Below are 25,388 nucleotides of genomic sequence, written 5' to 3'. Positions count from 1 at the left end.
CTGCTGCACGTTTAAACCCACTCTTTGAGGATCTCTTCGAAAAGAAACAAATATACCTACACAGGCATCATCTATTCAGCTGTAGCTAAGGACCACTGGCAGGTCACTAAAAGTCTGTGATCAACGTCACTGTTTTACAAATGAATGGCGTATTTCAGCTCCATCAGCAGCTCTGCGTTATAAAGTAAAATGCCAGTGATCATCAATGTTAGTAATGCATGTATTAATAGTAGCAATAGGTAGCAAAGAATTGCAATTAAGTTACCAATAATTAGTAATGGAATTGTTCCTATGATCTTGCATGAAAAAATTTAACGGAACCTTTCACATCTGAGAATCACATGAAAGCTGAAATAACGTAACCTACATAAATGTGTGTTCAAAATAGGTAGTAGAAAGCAATTTAAATGTAGAGGGTTTACAAACTGGAGAAGAAAAGTTCAATGACAATTGTGAAAAGATTAATATAAAAGGCATTTGAAATTATGTGCTACAGAAGAGGGAGGCTTCTTCATGCCCTCTCTCTGACGGTGAGATTCTCTGATAAGAAAGAAAGGAAAAAGGATTGTGCATGTGGTGAAAGCTGGCCCCTGCAAAGCAGTAAAAGTGTGAGGAAATTAGAATTTCAACTATTTCCATAAAGGTCAACCAAGTGCATTGTATGGAGTGCAGCATACTCTAGGGAGTATCTTGGATTTGGCTGACCTCATTCAGCAAACGAAACCTGAAATTTATTTACAGTTGTACAGCCCATAAAAGGGAAATCAACAATGTCTCTCAAGTCAATCCTATCTTAAAGTAGAATCACACTACTAATATTAGTATATAAGACTGTGTTATTGGCTGAATATCTACTCCTTTCAAGCACAGGGGAAACCTGCTTGCCCTCTCTTCTCAGTGGGTTCACCTTGCCATGCAGTTTCTAAAAATACCTAAAAACTTGCATTTTGTATGGAATTGAAATTTTATTTAAAAAGCTGAAACAAATATTCCATTGCATTAAGGACAGAAAGAGGCTTACTCATATAAAGTCACAATCTCTCTTTTCAAAATACGACTCACATATTGTTTCTAATGCCTGACAATCGTATTTTTTGGTTTGCTGTGCCCCTGAGGTCAGTGGCTGCTTCAGATTTTTGAGAAGGTCTGGATCTAGGTAGGTCTCAAGTCTACTTAATAGTAGACTTCACAGAATAAGTCCAGGATTATTCTCTGAAATTATATATGGGTTTTTTTTAATTATTTTTTTTTAAGGCATTGTTTCCTAAGCAGGCCTCAAAGCAGACCTTAATTTGAAAGCCAGTGCTTCTATTCTGAACTGACTTGTTAGTTCACTGCATGGAATAACTACAGAAGCCTCTTTGATACACGTCTATCTTACAAGTAGGTTTATACACTGTAAATATTTATATATCTATGTATTCCCCTTAAACTTATTTGTGGAAGTATTAAAGCCTTCTCCCATTCTTTATGCAACTGAACTCAAGTGAAACTGCAGACTTCATCTAGTACATTTCAAATAGTTCCTATGGTTCCTGATGATCTATGGATATAAACACTGCACAGTTTTAAAGGCAGGAAAATATATAAACAACTGAGAGGCACAACTAATGTTTTGATGAATATAAGTATCAATAAAGGTCTCTATACCATTGCAGAAAATGGTGAGATAGTGATGTTCAAGGACAATTCTAAAAAATTTAGATTGTTTTGGATCAGCATTTAGTACTTAAATTTACCACAAAATTCTACCACCAAAAAACCCCCTTAAATATTCTAATTTTTAAGTCAGTTACTAAGCTTCTCTCTCCTCATCAGCAATGTCATGTTTGTCCACAAAAATTCTACTGAGACATATCAAGACACCAAGGAAATTCTGTCAAACATTTTAATGAAAATAAATTAAATAAGAATAGGTTCTCACTGCATTAGGAGCAAATATTTTCAATTCTGACACACACATACAGTATCATTAAGCACTAGGGATTCTGAAAGACAAGAACTCAACAGTAGGCACTTTTTTGTTATGTGTGGTGTTTCGCTACTGCACTGTCGCTAGTATTGTCACTACTGCAGCTCTCAAGTCCCTCTAATCCACAACAGGGAAATTACATGAAGTACGAGGAGGTATGAATAACACTATTGTGCACTACCCTAACTTAAAATTAACTTCTCAAATGGAGTTCAGGAACTGGCACATGAACTGATGTATTACAAAAAGAAATGAAAAAAACCCCCAAACAACAAAACCCCAACATAAGCCTAAACTCAAACCAACCAACCAAATCTAAACCTAAAATAAATAAAAAAAGAAAATAACATGAAGAAAACAAAGCTACAAGCAAGAATGTCATATCTAAGCCACAACCAAGATGAAGATGTGTTTGAAAACATGTGTCACGCAAGTTGTAGCAATAGCAGAAGAATTTGGTAAGTGTTTTTAGAGAACAGCTAACTAAAGACATCTGCGAACACCAGTGCATTGTAATTACTGCCTCCAGCTATAAAATTCAGTAATTTGGTATCACAACTAGCATCTCAAAGGCTGCTGTCATGCAGCTGAGACCAAAGGAATATAAGCAGAAACTTCTACCAAACTGGATGAAAAAGAAGCCAGACAGGAAAAACCTTTTGTGTAGTCACCAAGGAATATATTCATTTGTCAACTTAAAGTTAAAAAAAAAAAAGAAAGATAAAGCACTAAAAAAGAATAATAAAAATAGTAATAGGAGAGACTACACAAAATAAAATCCAGATGTGAAATTTTAAGTTTAGTAAGCTCCCTGCTCTTACTTATAGCATCCTATCATATCAGATTGCTAAAAATACTTAAAAAGAAGTAAAGTTCAAGAACTTGAATGACGGTGCCACACATTCTAGTACTTTTTGTTACCTTCTTGCTAAAGAAAGAATCCAGCCATGTCCAGGGAGAGTAAAGGGTATCTCATGAACGGTGCATTTAATAAAATTTTGCAAGTTGCGTGTGAATGTACAATGTGAAACCTTATAAAATATTATTTTTCTTAATCCCTGGGAACACAAGAGGACAAGCGGATAATAGGTTTCTAGTAGGGAAGCCTTTGAAGAAGCAACATTGAAGCACAGTGGCCTCACTGCCCACATTTTGCCTCCAGTATTCAGGAAAAATATTTTCACAAAAAATATCCACCGTAAGCTGATGACGTAAAGGCATAGAAGCTGGCACATTTCTCTGCCAGTTGTGTAATTCTTACTCTGTCTTCTTTTAGTTGTTTGGGCAACTCTAGAATATGGTGTGCATTACTTTTCTCCTACCTAATACTGGTAGAATAAAAGAATTTAAAAGATGGTGTTCTAGTAAGTATGAGAGATTTCGAGAAATCTATTTTTCTTTAAATTTACTCTCCTTCCAAAAACTGGGAATAATTTACCTGCTTCCAAATATGTTGTTGGGGTTTTTTTTGCATTGACATTTTTATCCCTTTTTTACTCATAACATTGCATTTATTGACTACATTTTGTCCCACAGAAATTGCAAAATTTACAATAATCCACAGGTAAATAACTAATCCTAAATATTGCTTACCTTTCAACTCCTATTGAGACTTCAGTTATTCAATTCCTAATTCCTAATTATTCAATTATTCATTTCTTAATGAGACTGAATTTACCATAAATATCTGTATCTCTTCCCATATGTGCATATTATGTGATGCACTATGACTTGTTATACTGGACAGTACAACCACAAATAACACACACACACACACACATATACACCAGAAAAACAAATAAATGTAGTTCAAAAAGAATCACTGCAGTTACTGGGCATGAGTAGTGGAGAGATTGCAAACATCTGCCAACCATAAAAATACCAAGAACCAAAATGCCAGGAAACAAAGCTTGGGATGAGGAGAATAAAATGGCAGGAAAATTGCTTGAACAGAACCATATCCGTAAGGCATGAAAAAACCTGACCTTTCTCAGTCAGGGTAGCTTAAAATAACAATGTTCATCTAGATTCACATTAACATCTTCCCAGCTAGGGATAGTAAAACATTTTTCAGCTTGGGAAAATACGTGTTTGGACAAAGCAGGACAGAAGGTGTGTTTTAAAGCACACCACCAATCTCGTTTAAATGACAACATTTAAGGCTGTTGCAGAAAGCAGGGCAGTAGCATGAACAGTTTCAACCAGCCAAAATACATCCTCCAAGACAGACTGGCTTGCAGTGGGGTGGACTCGCTAAGTAGAATCATAGAATCATAGAATGGTTTGGGTTGGAAGGGACCTCAAAGATCATCTAGTTCCAACCCCCTGCCATGGGCAGGGACACCCTCCACTAGCCCAGGTTGCCCAAAGCCCCATCCAACCTGGCCGTGAACACTGCCAGGGAGCCAGGGGCAGCCACAGCTTCTTTGGGCAACCTGTGCCAGGGTCTCACCATCCTCATAGGGAAGAATTTCTTTCTAACATCTAATCTAAATCTCCCCTCCTTCAGCTTAAGGCCATTCCCCCTTGTCCTGTCACTACACTCCCTGGTAAACAGTCCCTCTCCAGCTTTCCTATAGGTACAGGAAGGTACGGGAAGGCTGCTGTAAGGTCTCCCTGGAGCCTTCTCTTCTCCAGGTTGAAAAAGCCCAACTCTCTCAGCCTGTCCTCATAGCAGAGGTGCTCCAGCCCTCTGATCAGCTTCGTGGCCTCCTCTGGACTCGCCCCAACAGCTCCATGTCTTTCTTGTGCCAGGGCCCCCAGAGCTGGAGGTAGTACTGCAGGTGGGGTCTCACCAGAGTGGAGTAGAGGGGCAGGATCACCTCCCTCGACCTGCTGGTCACACTGCTTTTGATGCAGCCCAGGACACGGTTGGCTTCCTGGGCTGCAAGCGCACACTGCCGGCTCATGTTGAGCTTCTCGTCCACCAACACCCCCAAGTCCTTCTCCCTGGGGCTGCTCTCAATCCATTCCCTGCCCAGCTTATAGTTGTGCTTGGGATTGTGCCAACCCACGTGCAGGACCTTGCCCTTGGCCTTGTTGAACTTCATGCGGTTCGCACGGGCCCACCTCTCCAGCCTGTCCAGGTCTCTCTGGATGGCATCCCTTCCCTCCAGCGTGTCGACCACACCATACAGCTTGGTGTTGTCGGCAAACTTGCTGAGGGTGCACTTGATCCCACTGCCCATGTCACCAGAAAAGATGTTAAACACCTCCAGTCACAATACCGACCCCTGAGGAACACCACTTATCTCTGATCTCCACTTGGACATCAAGCCATCGTGTGGAAGACCCAGAAGGCATGTGTTTGATGCACTGAGTGCTCAAGCCGTTGAAGATGTTTCCTGCCCAGCTTGTCCCTCCAGCTGTACCCAAGGTGAGCGTTCCTACAGGAGATCTCATGAAAGGGAAGGTGTTTTATGTATGCCAGGTGCTTCAGCACAGTGTCAGCGACCAGCGAGGAGGCTCACTTGGACAACTCTGCCTGCCAGGGACCTCTCCTCAGCCCCAGCTGGGGCAGCACTCCACTGCAGCAGCAGTGATGGACAGTGGGGAGAGAGGATCCATCTCTAACAGCTCCATCCAGAGCTGGTCCCACATTCTTACTGCATTTTTCATGGCTTAGGAAAGCAGAGGAACTAGGTTCTGCTTGCAGCAGACCTACTCTGCAGGGCTTCCCAAAACCATCTCTAAATTCATGGTTTTAAAAGCAAACAAAACCAAGTCATAACTGCTTTTCAGCATCCTTTTTTTTTTTTAACCTGCATTATCAAATATAGAAAAATCTCCTTAGATTGCTCATCTTAACACCTCGTGAGATGGATGATGCTTGTAACTTGAGAACATCTCTTAGAGGAGCAACAAAAATACACAACAAATTAAAAAAAAAGGTGAAACACAGTTCTAGCACTTAGAATAAAAAAAGGACTTGAACCGTATTAAGTGGTTTGTATAATTCAGTCACCATAACCAGCACAAACTCTAAACAGTACTTATCACTAGAAGCTGAAAATGGAACCACACACTTAATTTGTATACACTATGACAAATTACTTTATGTTTGCTGCTCGTCAAAAAGCAGGTATTGTAAGAGGGTCCAAGCAGCCAGCATCAAAGTCGTAAGCCAAATGGGAATTCTTATAACAGCCAAATCTCTTCCATTTATTCATTTGAAGTTCTAAATGATAAGAAGTGAAACAAACCAAAAATCTTTCTTCTCCTCTCCTCCATTAAAAAATGAATTTAATTGCCAAGTTACATATTCTGTCTCTGAAAATACCATACATATTCAGCTTTTTTGCTTTTCAAACTCTATTCCTGGTTAAAAGGATTGATATCACTTAATTATTTATAGTCCAAACAGTAAGAAATAAGACTGCTTGATATTTTTATTTCATTTTTTTATTATGGTAGCAGTACTCCAAAATGACTAGGAAGTAACATTTTAATGTATTTCCTTAAAGATGCTGTATTTTATAAAATGTTTTAGAGGTGCTTTACAACTACCACTGGTGTGTGTGCTTCCATTCTGAATGAAATGGGGGTTTGTACTCTTGAAGAGTACCAGGGGTGAACTATAAAATATGTGAATTGAAGGTATCCAAGTTAGTTTACAATTCATATACTTCTATTTATTTCGTATCCTCTATGTGTTTTTTTGTGGATATGTCCATCAGCAGTAACAGTCACCACAGTGTATATGACACTTTTCATTAACATATTTTAATTCTAACCAGGACTAAACTAAATTAGCTCTCAAAATGGCACAGCCTGCTGATAAGCACAAACATGTAACTTATCCTCTGCAAAGCTTGGACAGGCCATCATCAATTCTTAGCAAAAAATTATTTTCCTATTGAATTGCATTTTAGTGTTAATTATACAACACTTTTTGTCCTCTTTTGCCCTCCAAATGGCTACCACAGTGTTAGAGGTCTTTATGTTTTACTAAAGTATTTTAGAGATGAAATTTAAGTTACACACTATGTATTTTGTAATCTGACAGTATAAATCAAACTAGCTGTTTTCATCTACACTATTTCACATAAAATTGTGTTAGATGCTCAGCACCAAGACAGGATTTCTCTCTACACTGGCCTTTCCTGATGACCAAACCTATTTCCACAAGCAAGTACTTCTCTGTGCTGATGTACTGATACAGATCCCTGTATAAATCATTTCCATATTTATGGTTTTCTAACAGCCGCCTGATATGGTCTGGCAACCTATAATTGGCAACAGTAAGATGTCTGATTTAATTTATAGAGCAAAATTTAAAAAAAAATAAATTAAAAAGTTGAAAAGCCTTCCATGGACCTCTGTGTTTCCACATCTAAAATTCCAGCAGTTAAAATACTAGCATTTCAAACAAAATTAATGCTTTATCCCTGGTCAAGTGTCCTGGTTTTGGCAGGGACAGAGTTAATTTTCTTTCTAGCAGCTGGTTAGTGCTGTGGTTTGGATTTGAGAATAATGTTGATAACACACTGATGTTTGTAGTTATTGCCAGGCAGTCAAGGCCTTTTCAGCTTCTCATCCTGCCCCCAACTGAAGGTGGGACCAAGAAGCTGGGATGGGGCACAGCCAGGACAGCTGACCCAAACTGACCAAAGGGATATTCCATACCATGCAACGTCATGTCCCATACGTAACGGGCCAGGAGGTGGGTCAACTTGGAGTCTTGTGGAGCATCGACTTTGGGTGACAAAAACTGTGCTGTTCATCACTTGTTTTGTGTATTTATCATCATCATCACCACCATCATCATCTTTTTTTGTTTTGTCCTATTAAATTGTCTTTATCTCAACCCATGAGTGTTTTTTTCCTTTTCCATTCTCAATTCTCTCCCGCATCCCATTGGGAGGGGGGAGTGAGCAAATGACTGAGTGGTTGTTTTAGCTGCCGGCTGGGTTAAACCACAACACCAAGAAATACAGGACTCACCCACCATATGAAAGAATACTGCAATACATACCTTGCACACTCTGCATAGAAAAACGAAGAAGCAAAACCTCTTGAAAAAAAAAGTAAAATCCTTTTGTCCCTAGCTAAACATTTCTCTGTGATGCTAAAAGCAGGATCTGCCTGCTAGCCAGGCTACTTCAGAAATTTATTTTGATGATAGATGATCTTTAGGAACTGTGCTGTTATGACATCTGTTTTACTTTGTGGGAAATATATCATCACCTCATGTTCAAGAAGATTTAGCAAGTGGGAGAGAAAAGGGCTAAGTTCTGCACATGAAATTTAATGGAAATTTTGAAAGAAGCACAATTTTAGAAGAGCTATTACCTACATGCATTTTAAGCAGGTTAAAAGCTTTTACTTTAATTTTTATTAGATGCAAATACTACAGAAAATTAAGTATTTCAAACCTGACAAGCTAAACACAATATATCAAGAATAATCACATTTAAAAAAAAAAACAAAACAAAAAAAACCAAATTGTGCTTTTAGAATTGAGGCATCATACACATAGATCATGAAGCTTGAAAAAGCATTTCCTTAAATTTAGTAAACCTCCTAGTGACCCCTGTTTATGATATACAATTGATTTTTTCAGAACAACTTTGACAATGACAAGCTGCAGTTTGTTATTCCTGCTCTTGTATTTAATAAATCTATTATTTCGAAGCTACAGACATTATCATCATCCAAGGATTTTGGCTTCAAACCCAAGCACTCATGGCTCATGTTAAAAGTAAGAGTCAGACTATGACAGGAACTAAATTGACCTCAGCAGAAGGAAGCATCATATATAAGTGACAACCCTTCCCCTACTTTTTAGTACACATCAGCAGCAACTATAATGCCAGTTTTGGTATATGGTCAGTAACAAATTTCTAAGGTTTATCTCAGAAAGAACTTTAATTTTCAGGATAAAATTCTAAAAGTTCAGAACAGATCTCCTAGGTAAATGATTTGTGCCCAATTCCACCCCTTCCCCCTGCACCGCTCCACAGCTAGCGGTGGGTCTCTGGCTGCTTGAGATGTACATGTGGAAGGGGAGGTGGGGGAAGCGTGGGCTCAGAGCTTATTTAGTTACTCAAGCTGAGCAGTTTTAATTTGTTCTAACAGTTATGAGCAGTAAAACCATTACCATAACTGCAGGATAGAATTATCAAAGCCGGCAGATGTCGGACACCTTTATCTTTTTAAAGTTGACTTTATTCCTGGTACTGAGAGAAAATGAACAGAAAAGAGAGGAGCAAACACAAACTCCTTACAGATCTTTCCAGACGCTAATCCCTTCCTACACAGTCTAAAAACTCAAAATAATTCTTGAAATGAAAATATTTTAAAATACAAGGTGATACTAGCAAGGGCAGAAATGCACACATCCCAATTCTGCAAAGAGTTAGACATACACTTAGTTTTATGCACTTGAGTATTTCTAGTGGGTATCAGTCTGCTATACTGGGGTGGATGCATTTACAAACAATGGATATTCCAAACATTCAATAAAATTCTTATTAACATTAATTATATAAACCCAGCGGGGGGGGTGAATCCCCTTTAAAATCCATTTTCATATTTTCAAAGCTTTTTAAGGCCTACCAAAGCTACTAGCTTTACTCACTAGCTGTATTTGCAGCTTTGGTAATGTTTCATTCGCTCACAATAATGTTTTAACAATCCATGACACTTTATACACTTCTGGGACATCACTGTATCTGCTCTGCTCAGGGCGCAATTCTTTAACTGCAATCATCTCATTTGCTCCACTGTAATTTAGGATGGGTGTGACGTGCAGCAAATCCAGCTAATTTTGCAGTCATGTGCCAGTTCATTTTTAATGATTTGTACATTTTAGGTTTTTTTTTTTTAAAAAGTACAGGCAATGCTGCAAAAGTGGGGAAAGCATGATCAGCAGTGAAAGCTAAGCGATGAAACAGGATGCTAACCATAATGAAGTGTAGCTGCTTGAACGAAAATTCAGATGGGGAATAAAAAATGGTAATGCCCTGGAAAATCAGGAAACCATGTGTGTGTGAAACAGTTCAAAAGGGTTTAAAAAGAAACAAAGCATTTTTAAATCAGTGTAAATACACATTTTGGTCCTGAAAAGACCAGTTTGAGAGATGTCTGCATCTTCTAGCTTTAGTCATGTAATTTAGCTGCTGGAATTAGGAACCCTCATTCCTTGTGGAAACAACGACCCTTTGGTGGACAATTCATAGAAGCAACACAGTCATTCCAAAATGGGTTTAAAGGGACACTGGAGGATTTCTCCTTCCTCATCTTCCTTACTGCTGGATGCTTGTTCAAACAAGCAATGTGGGAGAATGTTCTGCGAGTGTGAAGGGGCTGAGCAGAGGGTCACGTACCCAGCAGGCCCCTGGCCGATGCAATAGTTTCCAGGAGACTAATATACATGAGCTGGATTAAAGTGAGTGCGAGGACTGGGTGAAACCACATATGGGCTGGTTTAACCCCAGCTGTAGTGGAATCAGAGGAGATGAGGCAAAGGTGCCATCTGTATTTGTTTGGGAGACTTCAACCAACTGACTTTTAAAAAAGATCTTTTACAGCCTTACAGAGAAGCCTACAAATCCATTTTCTTTTTATATATAAATAGGTCATTATTTCTGTTTCAAAATGCAAGAGGTATGTGTTGTTATTGATTTTTAATTCATGAACTTATTTTGGTTATTTTCACTACTTAAATGCTATTTAAACTCATTTTTTTGTGACAAATAGTAATGCTAGGCAGGAAGAGAAACAGAAAAGTTCCTTCTGCTCATGTGCCTTATTGTAACGATGCTCTCCTAAGGCATTAGGTCAGCTCTAATAAAGCAAAACAAGGCTAAAAATAATACTTTAGAATGATATGAATTGAGTTAAAATGAGAATGAGCAACTGCCACTAGATGGCATAACAGCCTTACATTACTTTGGTGGGTTGGGTTTGGTTTGGGTTTTTTTTTTTCCCCCTTTATATAAGAGGAATATGTAACATTTGTATTTCAAACATGGTGTCGACACATTTTTCCCATGCCATTCCAAGCATATCTGATGATCACAAATTGGTGAATGAAGCAAACTACTTGACAATTCCTTTAGAATATATATACGCACTATGGAAATACGGTTTAGTGGTAAGCTCAACTAGAACAAATTTGCTGAAAAATAGCAACGCATTTAAAAGAAAGAGTACTTCACTTCTATGTGAAAAGGTATAGTCAGTGATAGAAATTAATTTTATTAAAAACTACCAAATTAAACAAGTGAACTGTAAATTATCAAACAACCTGCTTCCTCTAAATCTCAGCTGGCACTTGATGAGTTCACTATTCAGCAGTGTCTGTCAGGTGAGGTACGTACAAACCCAATGTTGTTACCTGCCTGAGTGTCTTTAAAAAACTGACAGGTTTCTTACACAGATGCAGACATGGTAAATTTTTGGTCAATTGTGTAATAAAAGAGGTGAAGATAACTGAGGTTTAATTAAATATGCATTTAAATGTTTCTCATAATTGCATTGCAAAAGTAAGCAATCAGGGTCAGATATTCAGCAGTATTAGTTGTTGCTAACTTGGACAAACATGATGAATTCCACTGGACTAGAGCCTAGAACTCTGTGTTTAGGTACGTTAAAACTGAAAAAAGTAACTGAAAGGCAAATAAAATCCTGCAAAATCAGTACTTTTCATCCTGCTTAAAAAAATTAAAAATACATTAATGAACACAAGCTCCAAAACTTCTCTCTGGCCTCTGTTTATTTGCTTACTAAATCTGATAATGTCCACAAAGATCAAATAAATAGTCTGTGAAAATAAAAATGTAACGTAACTCATATTTTTAGCCAATTTAAATATCAGTGAAGAGATGGATGAAAAAGGGCCAGCACTTCACTACCTGAAGAGCAGCGGTTTCCACCTCAACGCAACCCTGATGCTTCACATGGGTACACTGGTGTGTGCCGTGGAACAAGTGTGTACCCAGGCTTCAAAATTTCCATGATGGTATTTCCAAATGTTCATGTCGCATTTTCTAAATGCATATACTGTACCATGATGTGCACGTATACAACATGATTTTTTTCCCGATCTTACTGTCCTCAAGAAGAAGGGAGTGAAGACCTTGCTCTGCCTGTATCTAGAAGGCACTAAGGAACAGTTCTGCACTGCACAGAACCAACCCTGGTGAAAAACACTGTCTGTCCTCAGGCCAGAAAGTGAAGTAAAATTGGATGTAAAAATCTGAGCATCTTTGAATTCTATGACCTAATCCTCTTTGATCACAAGTGGATGAATTTAACTCAGAATAAATGAATGTATTAGAACCTTGAGTAAAGTTTTGGCTGCTGGCATTACATGCATCCTCTACTGTCTACCCGAAGGTAAATAATTGCTATAATCTTACTTAGTCCTCCAGCTGCCCTACTATTTCACTGTCAGATAGCACTCCAAAAAGAGGGATGAAGACCAGGTCACCCTGATCTCTGTGGGTGGCCATTCCAAGAAACCAACGAAAGAGTAACTCTGATGCTAAAAAATGGCACAGAACATGTCCTACATTATTTTATTAACATAGTAGCTAAGTGCCTTCCTCACACCTTAGCTCCATGTTACAGGATGTGGTCTACAGAGGAAAACTGGCAAACTGATGATGAATTTTGAGACTCAGACTGGAGTTAGATGAGCACTTCAGAGATGTATACAGCCACCTTAACCTTATGCAATCTAAGATTGTTTTATGATGTCTATTGCCCAAACAATTAATAATTATGACATTCTGTTTTACAAGTGGAGAAACATGAAAAAAGAGAATTGAAATGACCTATCTTGGGTTATCCACGAAAAAAGTGGGAAAGTTAGGAATAAACTGCACACAGTTCTTTGTATCCAACCTTGCACTCTGATTCCCAAACATTATCCTTCTCTGAGGCTCTATATTTAGTAAAGCAATTTACCAGAAGCACTGACCCACCAGACACCAGCCTCATTGAACTGCACTTGACCAATTATTTCAGTCTGAGACAAAATCTACTCTAAAACTTGTTTGAGTTCTCCTATTTTGAGTTTAAGAGTCTTAGATGACAAAACTGTTGTCTTCATTGCTCCTGTAGTCCCACACATTCAGTTTTGCTGCTAACAAACCAAGAGCAGATTCAGTTACTGTATAATCCCAGTTTCCAGAATATCACCTATTTTATGTACTGAAAGAAGATGAGGACAAAAAATACGTAGCTATGAAATTTAAAGTCACATTAAAATACATACACACCAGCAGATGAAATTGACACATCCTAACTCCACATAAACATGTTTTCTTGACTTCTCAAGTTGCTTTTTTTTTTTTTTTTGGCACTGTAAACAATTTTCTTCTTTTTTTAAAAAAAGTAATTTAGTTGATAACAGTTGTACATAAGTCTACCACCTTCTTTTCACTGTATCATTGTAAGGTGTTGCATTTTGCACTGTCAGCATTGTAGTGATCATCATCCATCACCTGAATTGAAGTATAAAAGAACAAAACACAGAGATACAAGACAAATTTCAGCTGCTGGCTTCAGAACTCCACCTCTGCAGACCAGACATAAAATGCCAGAGACTGCTAATTAGCATCAGTGCTAGTGGCCCACATATACTTGAAAACCTCATTTTACAAAGAGCAGAGTAAAGGTTTTACCAGATACTGTCTGAGAATCCATACTTCTCCCATGTTTATCTACCTCCATATGCTATACTAGTGTACTGCATTTTTTTCTTTTATAAAAAATAGAATATATTTTCTTTTATGAAAAATAAAGGTCACAGAAATAATGATAGTGGTCAGCAGTGTCAATAAAACTGGAACCTGCGTAATGTTTCTTGGTTCCCAGCACAGTCCTCACCTAGGTTGCCATGTTCCCCTGAACCGTCTGGTAAGAAGCAGTTACAGCAGCAAGAGCATGTTATTTCATTTACATCCCAGTTAGTGGATAGTGCCACATGCCAAAGGAGAGTTGCAGTACAAAAACAGGAGCCAGTACTGATGAGAAATAAAATTACTTTAAATTGCCTAGCAATTCTGAGGTTGCCAAGCAGAGCTGGAGGGTAGTGGCTGTCAATAGCTTTAGCTCAGGCCAATCAAAACATTTCATGAATGTACAAAAGGCAGCTTTATCATTCCAGGATGACCTTCTAGATAAATTTTAGGTTGCGAAAAGGTGAAATGTTACAATGCTTTTGTAGTGCAAAGTCCTAGAGAACTAAAGATACATACCATTCTCCCACTATTTCTATAATCTTCTGACTCTTAAAACAAAATTGTCCATTTTCATAATCTGTGAGTGAATTGCAGGTCTAAATGGCAACCTTTCAGTGAAAGAAGACTGGCAGTTCACAGACATTTGTCAGTATTCAGACTAACGCAGATGTTTTCTTGGGTGATTGTGGTTTATTCTTGTGATTATTAGGAATCAGAAGAATTGCAGAAGAGCATGCAAAAACATTGTCTAGTTAAAGGTGTACTAGAAAGACAGCACCTATGAAGGAAATAGAAAGTTTTGACCATGACTTTCTCTTTCTTGCTTGTCTTTCCACCTGCTTTTTACACCAGCAGACGATGCTCCTCTGTTTACACAAAGTTCACATACACAGCTATGTCTGCCAGTATATTTTCATGTCTTCAGATAAATTGACATTGGTAAGATTCAGCTCCATCTGAAAGTATTACAACCAGATATTAACTTGCTTCTCTTATTCCAACAGCACAACACATTGTCACCAACTGCCTGTACATATTTGCTTTATACACACCTTACAGTTTCAGCACTCTGTTATGTAACTGACTGGATTTTGGCTCACCTCCACTTGCTGGGATTGCTCCCAACCATCAATATATCTGCTATCAAACTTGCAGTTGGATTTGCTGACTAGCATGTTAGTTCTTTACATATATTCTTAAGCAGACGACTACAGTGAAAACCAATAATCTCTGGAAAAATGTTTGTTCTGTTGAGAAGGTCATTCGACTGAGGAAAGCAGATCTCTATCAACTAAAACTGTAAGGGACTGATCTTGAGCATTGTGTGTTACAGAGCGGCATGATGGCACAGACCCAGCAGTTTGAAGCAGAGGTGAAGGGTGATGTCTGGAGGAGTCCAGACCAGACTGTGCAGGCCAGTTCTTGGAAGACTCATTGACCGTGCTGTTGAGTTGATGATAGCTCTGATTAATGTCACAAACTGTGTTACACTGAAAATGGTTTTTCCTGTGTTTATTTTCAATCCCAGGCCTTGCAAAAAGAACAGGCTGTTGGTGGAGCTTCAAGTAAGACTGAAGCCAGATACTGACAGAGGAGGAAAGTTTACGCATACTTAACTTTCTATCATCTTGTCTTTCTTACATCTTTGAAGATTATAGAGTGGCTAGAAGTCTTTTCACGCTTCTAAAAACAAAACTCCCACACTCGCCTCCTGCAAAACCTTTAAAATAGTTACTCTCTCCTCTACACTTCACATACTTGTCCTGTGTGTGCCCCTTCTCCCTCCTAATTGTCCTCAATGACAATAAAAGAAAAAAACTTTAAACTTTAATTCATTTGACATTACAACTAGAGTGGGTGGCTAAAATAAGAAAAAGTGAAATATTTATACAATCTAAAAATGAAGATAAAATAGTGTTCAAAAAAATCTACCTAACCAGCTGTTCAAAACAGGAAAAGCAGAAATAAAATAATTGATCAGCTCTGCCAGCTCCTGAGGATTTTGTGACTGGCAACAGTAAGATATTTTCTGCTTTACTTGCAAGTACCTTTTCATTCATGTATTAAAAATCATGCATCACTTTCTGAGTTGATCAAGGAAACAACATGCTCATGCCAGGTTCAGGGTTTCTTTATGTAGGTGTCAATACTGCGGACAGCATTTTTTTCCTCTGTGAAGGTGGGAAAAGGAACACCATACAAATAACGTCACTTACATACAGTATAAGTAAAGACTGCTGATATCCTGCCATTTTTCTACCATCACCATTGGATAAAAGAATAAAAAAAATTCTTCTTTTTTCCCAGATCAAATATGCTTTTTTTGTCTACGTATCTCGAGGAAGAAGAAAAGAAGACACTGGTCTCTACCTGGATTTCAGCAATTGTTTTTTACAGAACATCCTATCACAATGTTCTTCCCACATCACAGTACTGGAAGTCTGGGTTGTTTCTTTCACATCATGAGATTACGTATGTGCAATGGTAATCGCTGTTCTTCCTGAAGAGCTAGGGATGCTGCTACTTTTTGCTCCTGCTGCACAGCCACAGTTTGCCGGTGTGGAGAAAAACAACTGAGCCTTGGTGAAGAGGAGATGCAAGCTCGCAAATAGGAGCTGTCCAATCTTGGATTACAACTGTTAGGTTGGCCTTGCACTAAAAACTGCCATATTTTCCGTCATAGTATTCTGTAGTGTTAATGTCCAAAGTGCTAACTGGGTATTTAGTTTCATTTATGACAAAACTTAATAGAAGCAACACATGGTCTAAATCCTTGGCTTGTTTTTTTAGGCATTAGGGTTGAGATCTTCAATGTAGCAAGGAGATGCTCAGTGGGATATTCTTAATTGCCTAGGTCTAATTCCCACTGAAACTTAAACATCTTAAAAATCTGGCCTGTGTCTTTACCACTGAGCTAAACACAAACAACAACATTCTCGCTTTAAAGTTTCAATGCAATGTATGTATATTATCGTAAGAAATTATTTTGAAATTATATTCAAGCATTTTCAGTTTCCACTCATAAACCAGCACCATTTCTTATCCTTGAAATTTTGAAATGAGTTGTGGTGTACTATTTCATGAATTAAATATGTGACAGTCAGAAAGATCCCTTCCTTTCCACCTACTCACTTTTGTTAAAAAATAAACTTTCAAGTATTGCACCATATAGTGACACATAGTTTAGAACAGGACCTTTTCTACAGACTTATAAACAATTTTACGGAGGATTTTCTATCCTAAAATTCCTGTAATCATAATTTTTCTGAATACCTGAAAAAAACCCGGTGGTACAGGACCTACTGGCATGCCATCTCCTGGGGGAATGTTTCCTAGCACTGGACTGGGAGCTGCTGCAGCACTCTGAAAAGAACAAAGGGAGAATAAACCTTTGTCATTGCATGGTAGGCAAATGAAAAAAAAAAACCCCAAACCAAAAAAACCCCCAAAACCTGACCAAAATGCAGGAAGTAATTCTCTGGATATGTCATAATGTCACTGTTTCATCTGAAGGTAAATTGAAATTGTATAGTGTTTAATCTTTGTTTATACAAGTATAATGATTTGTTAGAATAACAAATGTATGTTGAGGGCAAGCATGCTAGAGATTTCATGGATATACAAATATGCATCAATTAGATAAATCTTGACTAGATTTTTAAAATAGTGCATCTGAATGTCTTGATATATATACAAATGTGAATGTAACTTGCAAGCTTTTTCTTGTATTATGTGTATAAACATCCTCACACATGCACAAGGATATACATATAGTTTAAAGAAAGTAATTTATGCATTTTATCAGCAATTTCCAAGCACTTTAAAGATAATTTCAGCAGACTGTAATATTCTTTCAGAACTACATCAAGCTTCAAAATGGGATCCTGCTATAAACAGTACAAGAAGGAATGCTCACGACTCTGCTGGTAATGCTTATGATTTTACCAACCCCAGAAATAACCACCATGACAAATTAGAAGAATTCAGGTTATGTTTTTGGAAGGGAAAAGAAAAAAGGGATTTCTAAGAAGTGAATCAGAGGATGAAATTAGTTACCTTTGCAAATCCTTCAGCTGGAATAAGCAAGTAAAGAATATTGCTTCTGGCAATTTACAAGCAGGAGATCGTCACAAAAAGGGAAGGCAAACTGTTATTGTTGTTTTGTATTGGAACCTCAATTACTTTTAATTTCTAGCAGTTTTCCTTCCTGCAATATGTTTCTGTTAGGTCATAAGGCTGAATCACCTGTGAAGGCTCACTACCTTTTGTGAAAGTACTCAGGCACACACAATGCGCTGAGAACCACTTGCAGCTTGCTAATCACCTGCCAATATTTGTCCTACAGAATATTAATTAAGGTTTATGTTTATTAACTTATCACTCTATTATATGCTCACACTTGATACCAAAAGATGCAGACCTGGAAATTGTATTTCCAGGTGTTTGGCACACTACCTAGGAAATTAAAGAATAATGCTGGAAAGATTTGAAAACTGGCACAAAGACGGGATGACCTATTTAAACCAAGCAGAAAGGAAATATTAGAGTCAATTACCACTGATTAATGTGCTTAAGTTGTGCGTTAGAATAAAATTTCTGAACAGCTAGCAGTAGTATATTTAGCATGTAAGCTGTATGTTCTTTCCAATCAAAAGTCTAGAACATATCATTAAAATACAAAAGACTGCAGAAAGTGCTGGCTTCAGAGCTGAGTGCAAGAATTAAATTCACTGGAAAAACCTGTAATAAAGGGTCTTATTTCTGCAAAGATCTGGTCTACAGGATCAGTGTTAAAATACTATATAATTGCTATTGACAGAAAAAGCCAGTCAGACGTAGGAAACAGTTTTGAATACCTTCTCGTGAGAGGCTACCACAAACCAACGAAAGCAGCCTATAAAGCTGTGGCGAAGAAAGACGGTTCCCTGCTAGCCACTGCCATTCTTGGAGCACTGCCTGAAGTTCATGAGACTGGAGTATGATGTTGCTTAGATACATGCAAAATCATGCGACTCCCAGGAAGGCAGAACTGCCTGCAGAAGGTGTGCCCAGGTGAGGGACCTCCTGCAGCAGGTGGCTGAGCTGCAGGAGGTGGTGAGAAGGCTGAGTAGCATGAGGAAAGCTGAGCAGGAGTTACATAGCTGGATCCAAGCACAAATTGCAGTGGGCCCACAGCCTATGGCCAAACAGCCAAAAACTCCCCCATTGACACACACAGAAGGGAGGGGGGACAATAATGCAGAAGAATGGAAGCTTGCAACAGCAAGGACCAGCAGGATGAAGAGACTTCCTCCAAAGCCTGAGGTGCCCTTGCAGAATCACTTCACAACTCTGCAGGCTGAAGAGGAAAGACCTGGCACATCAGGAGAGAGACTGGAGCTGAGTAAGGCAGCCTGGTCTGGTCGCCGTGTAACAACCAGTGCAACTAAGAAAAAGCAACCGGCAACAGTAGTAGGCAACTCCATTCTGAGAGGTAGAAATGCACCATCTGCTGACCTGACACGCTCTCTAGAGAACTGTGCAGCTTACTGGGGGCTTGGAACAGGGATGTCCCTAAATTGGAGAGACATGGATTTCATGGATTCACCACTCAGTAGACAAGGAATTGGCTGGATGGTCACACTCAAAGAGTTGTGGTCAACGGCTTGATGCCCAAGTGGAGATCAGAGATAAGTGGTGTTCCTCAGGGGTCGGTATTGTGACTGGAGGTGTTTAACATCTTTTCTGGTGACATGGGTAGTGGGATCAAGTGCACCCTCAGCAAGTTTGCCGACAACACCAAGCTGTATGGTGCGGTTGACACGCTGGAGGGAAGGGATGCCATCCAGAGAGACCTGGACAGGCTGGAGAGGTGGGCCCGTGCGAACCGCATGAAGTTCAACAAGGCCAAGTGTAAGGTCCTGCACGTGTGTCCGTGCAATCCCAAGCACAACTATAGCCTGGGCAGGGAATGGATTGAGAGCAGCCCCAGGGAGAAGGACTTGGGGGTGTTGGTGGACGAGAAGCTCAACATGAGCTGGCAGTGTACGCTTGCAGCCCAGAAAGCCAACCGTGTCCTGGGCTGCATCAAAAGCAGTGTGACCAGCAGGTCGAGGGAGGGGATCCTGCCCCTCTACTCCACTCTGGTGAGACCCCACCTGCAGTACTACCTCCAGCTCTGGGGGCCCTGGCACAAGAAAGACATGGAGTTGTTGGGGCGAGTCCAGAGGAGGCCACGAAGCTGATCAGAGGGCTGGAGCACCTCTGCTATGAGGACAGGCTGAGAGAGTTGGGGTTGTTCAACCTGGAGAAGAGAAGGCTCCAGGGAGACCTTACAGCAGCCTTCCCATACCTGAAGAGGCCTACAGGAAAGCTGGAGAGGGACTGTTTACAAGGGCATGGAGTGATAGGACAACGGGGAATGGGTTTAAGCTGAAGAAGAGTTGATTTAGATTAGATATAAAGAAGAAATTCTTCCCTATGAGGATGGTGAGACACTGGCACAGATTGCCCAGAGAAGCTGTGGCTGCCCCTGGCTCCCTGGCAGTGTTCACGGCCAGGTTGGATGGGGCTTTGGGCAACCTGGGCTAGTGGAGGGTGTCCCTGCCCATGGCAGCGGGGGATGGAACTAGATGGGCTTTGAGGTCCCTTCCAACCCAAACCATTCTATGATTCTAAGGTCTCAGGTACTTCTCTCAGGTCTGTCCCTGTCTCTTGGCGTCCAAGACAGACGGGGAATTAAGCAAGTGGTGTGAAAGCACAGAAATAACTCCTGAAGAACAAAATAATTTTGTTACCATTCCTTTCTTTTGCATGGCCTCTGTGAATGTCCACTAACTACTTTCAGATTATCTAAACTTCCAAAGGGAAACAGAAGAAAAATTTTTCAGTTTTTCAGGCAAAAAAATGACCTGTTTAAACTGAGCATTGGGTAACGATGTAAAATCAAGTAAAATCATGAATAGGTGCAGACACAGTTTGAGTGAAGTATGTTGGATCTTACTTCTGTATGTACAGGTTTTCTAGATGAAGAATGACAACAGTGGCATTGCTGATGGAGAAAATCAATTATGTTAAATGCCTGACCATCTTAAAATGTCCAAAATAGCCTGCACTGCAGTCTCTGACTAAGAGGGAGTAGCCCATTAAAGAGGCATTAATAATTTTTAACCTTATTACAATATCATCCCTCCTTGCATACTTATTCCTGATTCTCCCTGTGCTACCTCAGCTGTGTCCATCCTTACTGACCATGTGCGAAGCAGTGTAAGATGTCCAGTGGAGTAATGCTACAGAATAAAGCATTTCAACAGACTGTAATAAATCACTGGGCAAACACATCTCAACAGTATGAAGTCAGGTAGGCAAAGTCCTGTTAACTTGTGAGATCTCAAAGAAAGAGTTAAGCAGCACCTCCTCTGCCAAACAGTTTTCAGAAGCATCCCATCCTAGGTTTTCCCACTCCTACTCACATTATTGAAACTAAACTATGCCAGCCATTAATGCATGTCAGAGTGTCTTAATGCACTCAACGGGTCTTAGATGTTCTCTCAAATGAGGCCTCTGCCAGACCCCCCAGGTTAGGAAATGATGCTTGTAAAAGAAGGAGGGAACAACTTTACAGGCTGCACTGCTCCTAAAGGGATATAGGCATCTGCCGCAGACAAGTTCATGCTGTTTGCCACATTTTAATAATCACTTTAAAAAAGAAAAACAGTAAAATACACTTAACAGTTCAAAAAAAAAAAAAAAAAAGAGAGAGGGGGAAATAATAATTATTCCAAAACAGGGGGAGAAAAGGATTAAAATTGTATCTGTTGAGATTTATGTTAGTCATTAAACCTTGTAACAAGGCTTTGTAAGAAATATACCTAAAGATAACATTTTCATAATTGTTTCATAGTATTTTGGGTTGTTTGGGGGTTTTTTGTTTGGCTGGTTGTTCTTCTAAATCTTTTTCCCCTATTTTTGAATCTGACCTAGCACTGACACCAGAGGAACGCAGCTTTGTTCCTCCATGAACCTGAGGGACCAGCACACAACTCTCCAGGCCTGTTAAATGGGCACAGGGTAATTCTTTGTCTACAGAATCAGCAATGAATGACCACAAGTCTACATCACACACCTACAGACATAATGAAACATACTACTTTCAGAGGTGCTGCCAATACCTGTGAGGGGGATATGGCTCCAAAGTAGGAACTTTTTAGAAAGAGTGGGGTTTGTACAACTTTGTTGATGAGGAAGACATGTAGAAATGAGCCTGATGGATCCAACTGGAGACTAGAGAACTTCTATGACCTCCTCAGAATGCCTTCGGCTTGAGGACTGAAGTCCCATACTGGAGACACGTCCTGAGGGTGGCCAAAAGATCTGAGCAGTGCTAACGGATGGATATCAAAGGAATCATTTGTGACGATGAAGGAGGAAAAAAAGCAAGGTCTCGTGGAGGTAATTACACAACAAGTGTTCCAGACTGATTTACCCAATCTTGGTTCTTGTGGTTTCTGGAGAAAAAGGTCTCAACTAGAAGAGAACCAGCCCTTTGCTTCAGGCTAGTGTGTTGGTTTTGCGTGCCAAAGTTTTGGTAGCGGGGTGGGCTACAGGGGTGGCTTCTGTGAGAAGCTGCTAGAAGCTTCCCCTGTGTCTGACAGAGCCAATGCCAGCCGGCTCCAAGATGGACCCGCTGCTGGCCAAGGCTAAGCCAATCAGCGCCTCGGTGATAACATATTTAAGAAAGAGGAAAAACAGAGAGCGCTTGTGCAGCCAGAGAGAGGAGTGAGAAGATGTAAGAACATCTGCAGACACCAAGGTCAGTGAAGAAGGAGGGGGAGGAGGTGCTCCAGGTGCTGGAGCAGAGATTCCCCTGCAGCCCGTGGTGAAGACCATGGTGAAGCAGGCTGTCCCCCTGCAGCCCATGGAGGGAGGATGAGGGGGTGTAGAGATTCCACCTGCAGCCCGTGGAGGACCCCACGCTGGAGCAGGTGGAGACACCTGAAGGAGGCTGTGGCCCCGTGGGAAGCCTGCGCTGGAGCAAGCTCCTGGCAGGCCCTGTGGCCCCGTGGAGAGAGGAGCCCATGCCAGAGCAGGTTTGCTGACAGGACTTGTGACCCCGTGGGGGACCCACGCTGGAGCAGTTTGCTCCTGAAGGTCTGCAGCCTGTGGAGGAGACTCACGTTGGAGAAGGTCATGAAGGACTGTCTCCCGTGAGAGGGACCCCACGCTGGAGCAGGGGAAGAGTGTGAGGAGTCCTCCCCCTGAGGATGAAGAAGCGGCAGAAACACCGCGTGATGAACTGACCGTAACCCCCATTCCCTGTCCCCCTGTGCCACTGGGGGGGGGCGGAGGTTGAAGCCAGGAGTGAAGTTGAGCCTGGGAAGATGGGAGGGGTGGGGGGAGGTGTTTTAAGATTTGGTTTTATTTCTCATTCCTCTACTCTGTTTTGCCTAGTAATAAATAAGATGAATTCCCTCTCTAAGTTCAGTCTGTTTTGCTCGTGATGATAATTAGAGAATGATCTCTCCCTGTCCTTATCTCGACCCACAAGTTTTTTTTTCGTTGTACCTTTTCTCCCCTGTCTAAAGAAGGAGGGCAGTGATAGAGTGGCTCTGGTGGGCAGCTGGCCCCCAGCCAGGGTCAACCCACTACAGCTAGTTATTAAAAATTAAATTAATTTACTAATGTTGGCTATTTTTTGATCGTAGGCCATGATGTTTCAAGGACATAGTCAATGTTGATTTTAATTTGCCTAATTATTTAAGACTTGATTACACCGCACAGTTTACAGACACTCGTGCAAAACCATCTCTCCTCTGTATTTCTGAGTTGGAAGAAAGATAGAATGCTGCAGAGTTTGAGTTGCCATAATAGTAGGTCAGTACCACTTAATAATTGTAATAATAGTGTGGTTATAGGCATTCCACAATAGACCAATCTTAGGTATTACAGAAACTGCAATTTCCATCTTTCATTATGTAATGTACTGGAGTTTTTTTTTCTCTTTTCATGTTTATTTGGGATTTTCTTCCCTGATGGGCAATGAAGTCCCAAAACCAAAAATAAAGCATTTTCAGTGTTCTAGTAAACTACATTTTCTAGCTTCCACTATCCAATGAACATTTTAAGAACTTGTACTAGGTAGATCAATAAACAAACCTGCAACAGGTGCATTGAAACATTTTTGTTTATTCTATCCTAATGAATTATTCAGTTCTTTTCTCACAGTTCCACAGCAACCCATGGCTTCTTTCTGCATGCATTACAAATTGTTCATAATTTATACTGTCATTAGTTTGGCATTTCAAATGTTTACAATTGGCTTTCCCTGCTTTTCATGAAAAGATGAAATAGGAAAATTTAAATGGTCTAATCTTTTTGTATAGTATCTCACTTCCTCAAAAATGGAAAACTGTATTTGCTTTTGTAGCTAAAATACTGAAATTATGGTATCTACTATTATTAATTAAAATGGTGTTAATTGACTGAAACATTGTGGCCATTCTTGGCTCTACCCAAGCTACCCTCAACAATGGAAAAATAGGTGATAAACTAGTCATGGTTTGGGCTGGTTTTTACAATAAAGAAATCACAAGATAAATTAAAAATAAAAATGAAATCGGTTAGTTATTCCATTAGTACAGTACCTTAAATATAAAAATCCAGAGAAAAGTCTTCAACACATACATCATTTTTTGAGGATATCTCAAGAAGTGGTTTATGACAGAAGCCCAAAGAAGAATTCCAATTGCAATCAAAGAATTTTACAAATAAGGGACTTCACTTTATCTATAAAAATCCTCATCAGATTCATTCACTAATTTAGGCATTTAATTTCAAATATTTTGCTTAGAGTAAGACATCTTTATTCTTATCCGAAATAAGAAGTTTATCACGTGACTTTCCACAAATCTTTTTCCACAAAAAGATTTCCAACTTTTTAGAAGTCTACTTGATGATGAGTGATGAAATCTACTTGACAATGGATGAGAGAAGTTGAACCTCACATACAAGACACATCTATGGCCACTCTGGGCCACTCAATTTCCTCACTATCCAAGACTTCTCCATAAACTTCCTCTACATCAGCCCTAAATCTGCAGAGTTAGCTGGACAGTCCTAGTTTCTGCTGAATTACTAGAGGTGGTGGGTACCCACTTCTTCAGCTGCATCAGGCATCAAGCTAATTCATCCTGCCGCTGGCTTATTTGGAGGCAGCGTTCTTGTATTCTGTTTTCTGTGGCAATAAGGTTAGCTATAAGAAAACTTACGCTAACCAGAAAACTACTCAAGGCCTGGAAGGAAAATTTCCAAAAAGGGGAAAATGTAATCGTGGGATAGAGGCTGTGAGACAGAAATTATAGAATGATTAGCTTGGAATAATTAGTTTGTAACCAAGGCAATAGGTAATGAAGCTAACTGACCATGGCAATGTACAATGCTGCTATGTTCCCTGTACAGTCCCTACCCAACCGGACAATAGGCCAGAATATTAATCTTATGAAGTAAGTTGTTATGGACAGGTATATCCACAGCGAGGATACTGCACATGCTTGCAAGAAGAGGGTGACCCAGCGAACATGGGTGTGCGACCACTGACGACCACCAGAAACCCCTTGAGGACCACCAACTCAAATCACTGAGCATGTGGGGAGAAGACTATGTAAATGAATTCCAAGCAATGATTATCATAGGACTGCCTTTTCTGAGAAAAATGATGAATATGTATATTTTGATTCTATATAACC

General features: G+C 39.8%; 1 protein-coding gene across 6 annotated transcripts in view; it reads right to left on the bottom strand.

The window, feature by feature from the left end:
• The window catches only part of SSBP2 (single stranded DNA binding protein 2), a 201,512-nt gene that overhangs the window by 51,182 nt on the left and 124,942 nt on the right, over window positions 1–25,388 (bottom strand). For 4 of the 6 annotated variants that reach the window (XM_075740801.1, XM_075740802.1, XM_075740804.1 and 1 more), the window contains exon 5: window positions 16,939–17,028. The exons of the other annotated variants lie outside the window; for them this stretch is intronic. In XM_075740801.1, the coding sequence (XP_075596916.1) occupies window positions 16,939–17,028 (90 nt within the window). The remainder of the gene's footprint in view (window positions 1–16,938; window positions 17,029–25,388) is intronic. 6 annotated transcript variants of the gene reach the window in all.

Source organism: Balearica regulorum, chromosome Z (assembly GCF_011004875.1).
Source record: "Balearica regulorum gibbericeps isolate bBalReg1 chromosome Z, bBalReg1.pri, whole genome shotgun sequence".
Taxonomy (NCBI): domain Eukaryota; kingdom Metazoa; phylum Chordata; class Aves; order Gruiformes; family Gruidae; genus Balearica; species Balearica regulorum.
Note: the sequence above shows the minus strand (reverse complement) of the source record. Positions and strands in the feature narration are given on the sequence as shown.